The sequence below is a fragment of the Cephus cinctus genome, unplaced genomic scaffold, assembly GCF_000341935.2.
Source record: "Cephus cinctus unplaced genomic scaffold, Ccin1 Ccin1_scaffold0013, whole genome shotgun sequence".
Classification (NCBI taxonomy): Eukaryota; Metazoa; Arthropoda; class Insecta; order Hymenoptera; family Cephidae; genus Cephus; species Cephus cinctus.
In genome coordinates, this window is record NW_014332762.1 from 1,009,684 (window position 1) to 1,022,220 (window position 12,537).

Sequence of the window (12,537 nt, forward strand, 5' to 3'; positions counted from 1 at the left end):
TAGAAGAAAACGATAGCTCGATAGTCATTGGCCGAGGTATTAGTGTCAAGGAAATCAGTAGAGTCGATGGTGGCGCTAGCGTCGGTGCTGTTGCTTCGATGCATAGTACGCGGCAAGGCTCGCCGGTAAGCGTTGACTAGCGTTGACTAGCTATGGGCTGCACGGACAGCGTCGCGCTAATGGTAATCGATCTGCGCGAACTAGTGATTAGTGTGTAATCGAATAAGGTCGACCGATAACCGATTAGCGATTACCGATAGCCATTCTGCTCCGGGATAAATTGGTAGGCCGCTCAAAGGTTCGAGCCTCTCACGAGCTCGTTACGTACAGACTTGCTGCACGAGGATAACATACATCTTTATCCGACAGGTTAGGTAGGTTCATGTCCACCTCTTTTCGTTTTATTTCATCTTGTTGCCAACCTTCCTTCATTGCCAAATTCTAAATCTATAAAAAATTGATATTACGTCACTGTAAATTTTTTATATTTTTTATTTTCCTAAAGCCACTTATTATTTCACACAATCTTAGACCTTCCATGCACGTCAACGCGATGGGCGTTAAGCCAAAGAGAATAAGGCAAATGGCAGTAATGGAGATGAAAGGAGATTGAAGGGTTGTAATTTCAGTTCATTATTTCTCCGTGCTTCCAAAATCGTGAAGAGTCGTAGCTTACGGGTGTAGACGCCTCGTTGAAGTAACGTAGATGGAAATGCCATTTCTCTTTTACGGCTGGCTCACCCAACACTACAGTTTCTCTTCTGCTTCCTTACCGCTGGAGCGCGAGAGCACGCGATTTGAAATTCAACGATGCCGGACAGTAATTGGCTGCCCTGTCTTTCAGATAGTCGAAAGGCCTGGAAGTTAAGAAGTCAGAGACGGTAGGTTACGCAGAGAATTGAGATGGGTGTCATGGGGCCCAGAGGTAGCCCCCGTGCCAGAGAGATGCCAGGGGTGCAGGGTGCGCCACCAGTCGATCCAGACTTGCGTAATTCGTTGGGGGGAAATACGTGCTTTTTCATACGACACGGAGGAAGAGGATCGATTCGTCCGACGTGAGGAAACGGAGGTTAGGAACGCTCAGAAGGAACTAGCAGCCGTGACGGATGAGGTAATGGCCGAACTATGTAGTGTCTCGCAAAGGTAGTCACCTGGTGCTTGCGTATACGTTGCCTTCATTTTTCTACTCTCTTTCGTCCGTCCTTCTCTTTGCACTTTTATCCATCGCGGATATGGCTCGCTCCATCTCACTCACTCTGGAGTCACCCTGTTCCCAGCTCGACCCGTAGCACTCAGCAAACGTTCCTGTAAATAACTTAATGGAAAGATCAAATATCGACGTTACGTCAGCGCAGCCACCTTCCCGGTATCCTGTAGCCTCCCCTTCTATCAACCCCCTTATCCCCTTCCGGGCCTCATCCTAAGACATGGTACCCGGCACGATACTAACCTGGTCTCAGTCCCGTCCTTTCTCATCATCGGCCCAAGTTCTCTTCTTTATCCTCTGGTCGGATTACCTTTAATCATCTCGTGTAACATCGTCTTGTAAATATTCAAAAGTTTGAATTAAATGCTTTGTTACCCTTGACAACCTGATACAAGAGTGGACATTATTTCTGAAGTGAGTAGACCGAGGGCAAGGATCTTCCAGGAAGTTTTTTTTTCATCAGGTTGGCAGCGACACTCGCTAGTTCAGTCCGGGTGATGGTCGAATGTGGTCGAGGGTGATTCGGCGTGATTCAGTGGAAGCTATACAAGACCGCGTAAAGTCAGCCAGAGTCACGATACTCCTCGTCCTCGAGGTAGCAGCTGTCGTTTATCGGCTTGGCACCCTCGCCACCCTCTTTCAAAGGACTTTCTTTCTTGTTTTCATAGAATTGCTCCTTTTCTTATTCCAGTTCTTCCCCGTATACCTCTTTCCCATTTCCTTTCTTCATTTTACCTACCCTCTAATCTTCCTTTCTTTCCTCCTGACTTCTGCTTGGTCCAGGGTGCAGCTGTTGTACAACGGGAAGTCAAGTAATACTTTTATCGTTCGTTGCGGTTCTTGTTCCTGGTGTTCGGTTCCTCTGCGAACGAAAACCTAGACCCGTCACTGTCTGCTTCCTCATCCTCGTAACGTTATCGTTATTACACTTTGATAACGAGTCAATGTTTACGTATACCTACTCAACTGTGAATCCCGTCGGATTCATTTTATTTCCACCTTCAGCGAGGGACGTTACTGTCTTTACCTTCTGTAACCTATTTTTCTTGAGCTTCTTTACCATCGGATCACTTTACTCTCTCGGACCATCGCCCATTCGATTATTCTCCCAGAAGGAAATATCTACAGAATCTTCTTTCAGGATGAAAACGAAATAAGGAAAGAAAATGGACGGGTGAATGGGATGAGGATGAAGCGGAGTGGGAGAGGGGGGGGGGCGACAAGGATGGAAATATGTCGATAAACGGAGAAAGTTTCCTCATCGAGGAGAGAGAGAGAGAGAGAGAAAAAAGAAAGAGAGAAAATTGACGGGCAGTGAATAGTAGTAGATGCCCAGCATCCCTACATCCCTGTATCTCGCTATCCCAGCATCCCGACCGCTCAGGACCACCGTGTCGATACACAACCACCCCGTTGTACCACCCCTGCTGTGTTAGCAGCGCGAAGCGTCGCGACGCTCCTCCGGCTCTACGCTAAAGCTGAAATCCTCACGGGTTCCAGGGGTCGTCGTGACGCGGACGTAGAACGTGGACGTCGACACGGACGCACACGGATTTGATGGTGTGGGTATAGGCATCACACGAGATGGGTTGGGATGGAATAGGATGGGATGAAATGGAATGGACCAAGGCTTGGGGCAACAGATAGAAAGATAGGTAACGTGGACCAGCACTGGGAAGGATGTTTGAAAGTTGGCCAATAATGGCAGAGTCAGTTCCACGCGGAGGATGCTTCTAGTTCGCCAACTTGTATCCCGGCCTCGTCCATTTCTCTCGACGTAATCTTTCGATTTATTTAGTTATTTTCCTGCGGTATCGAGTGCGATACTAGACAGCATCCCTACTTCTAGAAAGTTCATCGTGCTGATCTCGGCCTGTTTCGCCATTTGATTGGGGCTACGTCGCAAATATACGAAGGGTAACGAAAGATTAGCTGCTGTCAGCGTACATCCCTATACCATATACTATACGTGTATTTACTGTTGTTACGGTATAGGCGGAAGTATCACCTTCCCGGCGTACAGCATCCAGTGTCATCTGGTGTGACAGTATTTTCACCTAGAGAGTCAATTACGCCCACTTCAATATTATAAGTTGTTAATTCGTTACTTACCTTGGTTAGGTTCGCTAAATTTGGTATCTTAGTGTAGATATCGCAGTGACGTAGCAACGAATCAGAGAACCCGTAGCTTCGGCGAGCCCCCCCCGTTTTTTGACTCGAAGGGTGCTTTTAGCATTTACGAGAAGCGCCACGGAAGCTTCGGTCGTTAACGATTAAGGCATATCTTTTACCTGGATCGTGAAAATTGAGGGAGAAGGTGAAATAAGGGCGTTAGCTGTGGCCTGAGGGTTGAAATAAAGCGTCGTCATTTTGCACAATTATATCTTACCGTTGCCGCGTGGCCGCTAAGGGTTTCTGTTCCACCCCCCTCCAACACCCTCTTGTACCACCACTACCACTTTCTCTCCATTATTCTTTTTTTTTTTCTTTTCCTTTCTGTACCAGGTCTCACATCTCCTCTTATTCCAAACGGCGCCTTATACACCTACTTCGCTCTCTGTACAGGGTGACCCTGGATAACGCCTCTCTTTACCTTTGACCTTTACCTCCATATTCTTTTTTCCTATGTTTTTTCTCTCTCGTTCCTTCATTTCTACCTGTTTACTCTTCATCCGATAGCTATTTCAATGTTGGGTATTTTCTGTTGTTTTTTTGGTCGATCGATCACGCGCTGTGATTTCACACCTCGGCCCCGTTAAATTTGGAGGTTCAAGTGGGTACATTTTTTTACATTTCATTCAGACGTATCACCCTGTATATGCAGGGTTGAGAAGCTGTCATTAGTTTTCGCGCTGATTCCAAGGATAAAACACGACGACGCGTCGACGCGGTGGTACCGAGGGGAGAATAAGACGTATTTCAGGCCAGACGGACGATCCATAATTATCATAATGACTGGTACCAACCCTTAGCTTCTTCTCAACCCTCTGGTCTCTACTTACTGCTACCTCCCTTGACGTTCATAACGATTTCGTTTAATTACGGGTAGGTACGAGAGGGGGTCCCTGTAAGAGCTTTTACCATTCCCTCTGGTATATCCAGTCGTGCGATACTCACTGATACTCTCTCGCTTCCTGTTCTGGTCTCTCCGTCTCTCTTTCTCACTCGCACGCGCACACACGCACTCCCTCTTCCTCGAGAGAGGTACTCGCTCTCGTTTATTTTTGTTTCGTCGACGGTACGCAATGTCTCGATTCGTCGCGATTACGTGCTCGGTGAAAAACGAGAACTGTAATTCACAGAGATGCTAGGTGGTATTAGAGCTGGGGCTGATAACTGGATGCTGGAGAATTGCTGGTAGAGTCTGTAAGAAGGAATCTTATAAGTCGGAAAGGAACATGATTACTGGTTGGCTGAGGGTGGGAAGGTGGCTGTCTCTTGAAGGAGCTGTTTCGCGGTAATAGCGCGTTCACGGTCCGCTCGATAATTTCGTTGAACCGACCAGGACCGAGGATCGAGGAAGTGGGGTTGAAGAGGAGGGTCCGTCAAGAGGAGCCCGGTAAGTGCGATCGGATGACAGAGAAAAGAGTCGAAGGACGGGGATGCTGAAGAACGGGTGGCAGGATCCTGAAATCCTGGGGTCGGAAGAGGAACGCGAAGAAGAGGAGATACGAGAAGATTCAAAGAGATCGGGATGAGGATGGGGCCAGGGAAGAGTGAGGCTGGAAACTGAGTGAAGCGGACACCCTACGATATACCAGGACCGAATATGTCGCTCCAGGGAAATAAGGGAGGAGGAAGAGGGCGGCGCGCTGAGGTGGGTTTCATTTTCGTACTCTCACTCTTCTTCTCTATGCTTTTTTTCTTTCACTCTCTTTGTCATTCTAGCTCTCTCCTACTCACGGCACCTGGCCCTTGTAACCATCGAGCGGAACCCTTCGCCGGTGTGTTTCCACCGTGGCGTTCCCAGCGTCGTCGACGTCGCCAGCGTCATCAAGGACAACAACGCGTGTCTGGCGTTGCCTGGGAAGTTTGAAATTTCAAATTCATTTCTCGCCTGTGCTACCGAGTTTTAATCCGCTTTAATTATTTAAAAAATCCTGAGGCTCGGTCCTTCGTTCTCAACAGCACGTTTCGCTGTTGTTCGACCAGTTTTCCCATCCGCCATCGGAACCGTGTACCTCAAGCTACGCGTACTAAGCTGCGGCCTGAAGAGCCCTCGAGCTGTCCCTTCGTCCGACTGAGGGTGCAATTCTCATTGACAATAATTTTTATCAATTTATCCGAAAGTTTCTCCCTTAAAGCCTTTTCTCTTTCCGTCCTGTTACTCATCTTCGTGATTCTCCTCGAATTTCCCAATCTTATCGCGATCGGACTGTCTCCGAGGTCTCCTCAGGGCACGACGTTCCTGCTCTCATTCGCCTCCTCTTCTTTCGCCTCTGCAGGAATGTTCCCCATGAGGACATTTTCTTCGCTGGCACGCCCTCTCTGATCATCCGCGTCCTCCTCGGAGGGGTCTCGACCGAAAGACAGTTCATCGACCGAAGCGCTATTGACCATTCTCTCTTTTTCTCGATAGTAGCTTTGTCTGTGACCTTCGCGGCGCCTCAGTGCGTTGTCTATTTCCGAACGACGTCCTTCACCCTCGTGAAGAATCTTACGCCAATCAAAGGCATGCTTATAAGGATGCTTTCGAATCGTAGCCAGTCCTTTAGCTTGACACTCGAGAAATTCATAAATGTACTCCTCCTCGATGCTGCTGAACTGCTTATTCTGTTAGATCAATAATTATCATTCATCGAGTCTAGACCAATTTGTAACCCGAGAGACTTTACCTCCTGGTCAATTAACTCTTTCAGATCATCTTGAACCTTTGACTCTCCCTGGATACCCGGAGTTGGGAGGCTGGGCAGCACCACGGACTTGCGCTCTTGGTACTGCTCCGGGAAGAGGAAAGTGACTGTGTCCTCGAAGATTTTATCTTGAAGCTGTACGGCCTGTCGTATCTTCTTCTTCTTCATACGTGCATCCTGACGCATCTTCATCACCGGTGCGCGTCTTCTCTCTAATTCGTCTTCCTTCAGTCCCTTCTTCTCCAGGATGACCCTCTGCATACGTCTCAGTTCCATCGACTTCCAACGTTCTTTGGCTTCTTCCAAGAACTGTCCTGACCTCGGACCCTGTCGAAATTATCATCTCGTCTTTTCATCTCGCTCCAATAACGCTTTTACCTTTTCTTTTTAATTTCCTTACTTAAATCTCTCAACTGCAGTTTAGTACGTACTCTAATGGCTGAGGCTCTCGCCGCCGCCCGAGCTGCCGTCTCCATCATTTCCGCCCTCAATTTCTCTTCTGCCTCAATCCGCTTCCTCTCATCCTCCTCTTCCGCCAACTTTTTCTTCATCTCAATGTTCTCGACATTCGTCTCGTTCCACTGACTCTGCCACTCTTTGAATTCGCGCGTCTGCGAACAAAGTGTTATTAGTCAATATCGCCGGGAAGTCCAAGAGACGAGGGCTACATTCAGGTGCTCACCCTCTCGACCTCTCGGTCAACGAAACAGCGCATCCAGTTGACATCGGCGTCAGTGTAAATGAGCATAAGTCGTGGAGCATAAAAGACCCTAAGAGTGCCATTGTAATCGCAAAACCCAACGCACTGCGGGCTCAGGTAAAGCTCGTGTGTGTAGATGCCAGTTATTATGCTCCCGGAAACACTCTGAGTAAAACTAGGCTCCTGACTCGTCACTATGAGGTCCCAAATCTCTATGGTACCATCGCTACGTGCCAAAATTAGAACGGTTGGCCGAAATGTCCCCCAAGAGCATGCCGTGTACCTGCTGGTATAAAAAGCAAAGTTTAGATTTAATCAAACAAAGTCAGATCCTCTGCAATAAATAATTACCTCAAGTTGGACTTCCTCCAGAGGACGGGGTCGTCAGCATCTTCGCGCCAAAGTGCAAACACCCTACCGCCAACTGTAAGGATGACGTCCGCAAGATACTTTGACTTGACTGAGTGCGTAACGGGACCGTCATGGATCTTGGACCAATTCTTCCAGGTGCATTGTTCACGATTGATGGCTACCCCAGTAGTGAAATCGAAACCTTCCCAAGTGACCCGGGCGCAGTCACCCTCGACAGTCCCCACAAAAATCTCCGGAATCATCTCATGATCTGGTTTCTCGATTATGCTTTTGTAGTACTTGCGCACCGTGATGTCATTCCGGCCAACGGAGACAGGACCGACGCACACCTTACGTATAGGTGGATTATGCAAATCCATAGTCGTAACGACGGCGCGATGCAACTCATCCGGATACTGAATCACCAGGAGATAGTCTGGTTTGAAGATTCTGTCTAGGACCTTGTACGGCGAAATCGTCTGCGTCAGTCTTGATGGTCTTCGCACACCCTTCTTCTTCGTCGTCGCTATACCCTTTTTCCCTCTAGGTCTATCCTGATTCGCTCCAGGCTCATGCTCTTCTCCGTCAGCAGGTCGCCATCTACATCAAGGGTTTATAATTTTTTCCACTATCACTTCCTGTTTAGATTCATGCGAAACTAGCTTGAGGTCCCAGAAGGCTATTGTCCCATCCTCACTGGAGGTGATGAACTGCCAGGTCAGTTCGTCCTTTGGTGTATCCTCTGGCAAACTTTGTACCCGGCCATTCTTATCAACCTTATTGTACAATGGTATCCAGACGATCTCGGTGATGGCCGCCTTTTGACTGTATCTCAGAGAGGACATTGCTGCTGGACGAATTACAGTGGAACCTGTAGACTCCTTCATCCACTTCATCAAACTTCTCATCGCTATTCTATACCTCACCTGGGCTGTGGTGTGCACTACCACAGCTTCAACTTGTTCGATCTTACCCGGAATATTCCAGATTCCTATCTGCATTAAAAATATGTACACTTTCTTTTTTACTGATAAACTTAACATGTTCCAGGAGGTACCTGACCGTTCGCACAGCCTCCGATGATGACGTTCCCGTCTAGGGGACAAATGCTCACGGCAGTAACTTCTCTAGGTGACTCAAGAACAAGTTTCGGCGACAAACAGTCGCTGAATGACCAGATCAGCACCCGGTTACTCTCATGGCAAGCTCGTATCACTTGATCATCGGTAACCTGACCGACAATGTGCTCACTCTTTGCGTGATCGGTGTAGGTAGCTGCTGCGATTCCAGTCCAGAGCGGATGCCAGCACAAGTCATTGATCACTTTATCAGTACTGTATCTCCCATCCGAGTAGCTTTGATGCTCCGTATACTTTATAGATACAGGTGGCAAAGTGTCTCTCTCAGATTGCGCCAGGTCTGCATAGTCATTTATGTAGATGTCCCAGTGGGCGTTAACCAGCACCTGCAGTAACAACACTAGAAATTCTTAAAAGATCAGGTCGCAGATATCCTAGATGACCCGAAGGAACGTACCTCGTCGCACACCTTCTCAACGTTACTTTCAAGGAACTTGTTCATACTTTCTAGCTGAGTATCGTCGTATCCTTCCCAAACAAAATCATATTGGTACTGGCACCAGGAGGTCGCAGGCATCGACGGCTCCGTCTGAGTACCGCCGTCCGTCGTCGGCGCCCTGGTCTGTTCTCCCCGTGACACCAGACTGCGTACGACGTTGTCAAAGGTCTGCCTGTAGGGTAAAAGCGCTAGGTAGCCATCCCTCTGCTCCGCAGCATCCCTGTTCTTGAAGTTCATAGGTGCGTTCAGGAGATTCGCTGTCGACTCGACCTGGACCAGGTGACACAAACATCCTCTGTAGACATTGAATGCGATATCAGTGCTATCAAGAGCAGAAAGACCTCTATCTCGAAGAGAGGTCGGGATTTCTTGACGATGCTGTCATCGACCTCGGCACCGCTACCCAGGTCTACCCATGCACTCATGTTCATTTTATAGACAGCATTGCGCACCCGGCTCTCCTGCTCGTCACGAAGATGCTCAATGTATCTGACAACAGCATCCCGACCTGCCTCCGTGATGCAGACGTAGAATTGTCCATCCTCTCCGGAGGTTGGGGAATAGCCGATAAGGATCTTCGCATCCGGAAAGAGACGAATCTCTTCCTTGATCGGAAGGAAGTCGCTGCTCTCTTCGTGGAGGTCAATGTTGTCCTCGATGATCTCCTTCTTCACGTAGATCCAGGGATACTCGGTCGTCACGTTCTCCCCGATTACGCATCCCATTATCTTCTGGGTGAGCAGCGACAGATCGAGTCGCACTAATCCCGGCAATCCCTTTGGAGGATCCTCAGATCAGTTTCAGCAACCGTAACCATGTACTAATGTATTACGTATCGGAGAACTTTAACAGGACTGACCATCGACTCAGACATTCGAATCTTTTTCGGCTCCGCCAGCTCCCTCCCAGCATCTTCCACACCAGAAGCTCTGGACGAAGAGACGTACGAATCCAATTCGAAAATCGACATTCTTATGGTGTCCTTGCTTATGGCCGGCCCACTCCTCTCCTCTTCGCCTTCCCTTCCTACGTCGCCCTCCACTTCCGCATACTCCACTTCAGTCAACCCTTCTTCATCTTCGCTCTCTCCCTCCGCCTCCTCACCTTCATCCATCTCCTCTTCAGCCACCGAACTTTCCTCGCGACTCGCCCGAGCGACGATCCGCCTCTCTGTAGTAAAGGAGAATTGCTGAATGTATGCAGGGTCTAAGCTTATCAACTGATCGGAACAGTCAGGATCCAGAATCCGAGAATCACGAGAGAAATCAGAAGGTCTGGATGAAGAAATTTACTATCTTACGTTGTCCCACCAGCTCCCTTCTCGTGTAATGTTCCTCGTCCTCAGCGAAATCACTTTCGTCCTCACCCTCGTCCTCGCGTTCAGGCTCCCTAAGGATTTCTTCTTGATTGTCCATGTCGACGGTGTACACATCCGAAGGAAAAGATACCGAGTAGAAAAGACCTGAAGGGCAAAGGTCTTATTTTTTGTCCCCTCACAAAATTCTCAAATAAATATATATATATATATATTCCCGGTAAACGATATTTCGAAGGTTAGAACTTCCCGATTGTCATTTAAAATTATTAAAATAATAATAATCAATTTTAAAATCCTCCAACTACCACGTTCAGCTCTCATTGATATTTTGGCGCGACATTCAAATCTGGAAATAAAATTTCTTCAGATCGAGTCGTCCTCGTGGTACACACGAGCTTATAGGTTCACGAGGAGGAGGCCATCTTTTTTCTTCATCTTGAAACAGCCAATAGGCGACAGCTCGGTTCTCGTAATAATCCAGAAAACTAATTTCCCAAGAACTGCGAGGCAGAGCAATGATAACAGACTGGGGATTACTGAGAGTGTACCAAGGTGCTAACATAGCAGGTAATTCCAGACTCTCACCTGCCACGGATGAAATCACGCAACCTCTAATTATCTAATACCTCCTACAGTCTCTCCTAATCTTACTTTGCCTCTCTCTTTCACTTGCCCCTATCCTCTTACTGGCTTCTCCGTCCCACAGTTCCTCCATTCATTCTTCCCTTTACGTACTTACAGTCTTTATAGTCTACCGCGTAAAAGCTGGAACCTACAATCCGCCATTTACAAGCTTCTCCTCGCAGCGCCGCGCTCGGCCATAAAGCCCTGTCAAACTTTGCAGCTTTTCCACGAGGACAAGCCTTGGATTAAATCGCTGTGGCTTCTGCTGTTTTCCTAGAAATGAAACTGACTTTCCTGAATACAAGACGCCTCGAGTCTGAAGCGTCGCGACGCCACGTAGCGAAATGCTTCCTTCCTTCCTCGTCTCCTTTTATTTATTTTCTTCTTCTTTTCCTTCGTCTCCCTTGCTTCCTGCTGTGCTGACATATTCTCGGAGCTTATACTCTCGCACAAATGGTCCAGCTGCACTGCTGCTGTAAAAGTTACATTGGATTAGATTAGGTGGATGGGTATATTTTTTTTTAATACATAAAATCCATGTAACAATCACATTTCTTTTCCACACATCCCTCTCACCAAGTTCTTTTACTGCAGGCATTCAGCTAGCTGCTCGTTTCGGTCATTTCCTTTTTTCATCTCTCTCTCTCTCTTCCTCTCGAAACACTCCGCGCGCTGGGTGAGAGAGCAGAGGGTTGGTCGACCGCGCCAGTTCCGCCGCACAATACCAGGGAAAAGTAGCAGCGATAGCTCGCTTCCGTCATGGGGATAATTTCTCTATTTGTCTCTCGCTTTTGTGAAAACAAAAGCAGCTAGCTTGACAGATGCCTGCGGGAGAGAGAGAGAGAGAAAATGTAACATACGTTAAAAAGTATTCCACAAGAATACTAAAAGTGCTCGTTACGATATTACACGAGATTTTCGTACGTTCGTCTCAGTCGGTAACTGTCTTTTTCAAATTTATAAAAAAAATCAGCCACTGCTTCCATACCGTATAACTTTTGTACAATCTGTCCAACCAACGTGTATTCGATAGGTTAAGTACAAAAGAAATGAGATACGGGCATTAAGTGGACAGGGTCTACCGCTAGGCAGAGTCCCGGTACCCGGTACTTCCGGAGTGCAAATTAAACCGACGTCGTACCGGAAACTTCGGAGACTCAATAACAGCTCTCATATTTTACATACAGCGAGAGCTGAGAGAGAGAGAAAGATGAAGCGCGGTAGAAGCACGTTATGTTTTTATTCGGGACGTGAGAAACCTCGAGTAAAATATCCTAATTTACCGGAAGTCTCATTTACTGCCGGTGGATTTCCCGGCGCGAACGACTCGCCGCTACGGAAACCGGAAGAGACGAAATGGAAGAGCTCTGGCGAGTTCGTCGGGCTTCGCTATACCGGGGATACTTGCATATCCTAGGAAGCGGCACTTCGGTACTTTGCCACTTCGCCACCTCGATCATCCGCCGGATCGTAAAATCTTATGAGATTGCGAGGTGCCTAGCTCATTCCCACTGAGGATCCCCCTGAATTCCCCTGAATCCAACGTCCGACGGAGATCAGCAGAGGAGGGTCTTGGCTCCTTCCTTCTACGTGCACGGAACCTTCTGTATATTGGTGTGTATCCTTTTGGAATGATGAGTTCGACGAGCAACACGAAGCAACGGGGCGACGTGGGAAGGAGGGAGGAAGCTAGACGTTTTATGGGAGAAGGTAAGAGAGTGAGCTCGGCAGAGATCCTATGGTTATGGGAATCCGTTATTCCGTTCTGTTCCATTCGTTCCTCCTTCCCATCGGACCGATCCTTAGCGAGCCAGAGAAACGTGCCTTTTCATATTTTACAGAAATTTAAAAATCATTTTTTTCTCCCCGCCGTACCTTAAACACGCTATGAAGAATCTTAATAAAA

The 12,537-nt window shown here is 47.9% G+C and overlaps 1 protein-coding gene across 1 annotated transcript; it reads right to left on the minus strand.

Annotated features, from left to right (window-relative positions):
* Window positions 1-474: 474 nt before the first annotated feature.
* LOC107274673 (WD repeat-containing protein 63) lies at window positions 475-10,143 on the minus strand. The gene is made up of 12 exons (XM_025080139.1): window positions 9,990-10,143; window positions 9,549-9,859; window positions 9,031-9,465; window positions 8,648-8,959; window positions 8,169-8,576; window positions 7,775-8,106; window positions 7,112-7,711; window positions 6,743-7,043; window positions 6,492-6,671; window positions 6,043-6,387; window positions 1,152-5,980; window positions 475-857 (listed from the first exon to the last, which is right to left on the minus strand). The coding sequence occupies exons 1-11, from the start codon at window positions 10,102-10,104 to the stop codon at window positions 5,600-5,602; spliced, it is 3,720 nt and encodes a 1,239-aa protein (XP_024935907.1). The 5' UTR covers window positions 10,105-10,143; the 3' UTR covers window positions 475-857; window positions 1,152-5,599.
* Window positions 10,144-12,537: the final 2,394 nt, after the last annotated feature.

Coding starts and splice junctions, on each gene's coding strand:
- LOC107274673 (XM_025080139.1), bottom strand. CDS start 10,104: ATGGACAATCAAGAAGAAATCCTTAGGGAGCCTGAACGCGAGGACGAG. Junction 9,860..9,989: donor AAGGGAGCTGGTGGGACAAC/GTAAGATAGTAA, acceptor CCTTTACTACAG/AGAGGCGGATCGTCGCTCGG. Junction 8,107..8,168: donor GAGGCTGTGCGAACGGTCAG/GTACCTCCTGGA, acceptor TTTTTAATGCAG/ATAGGAATCTGGAATATTCC.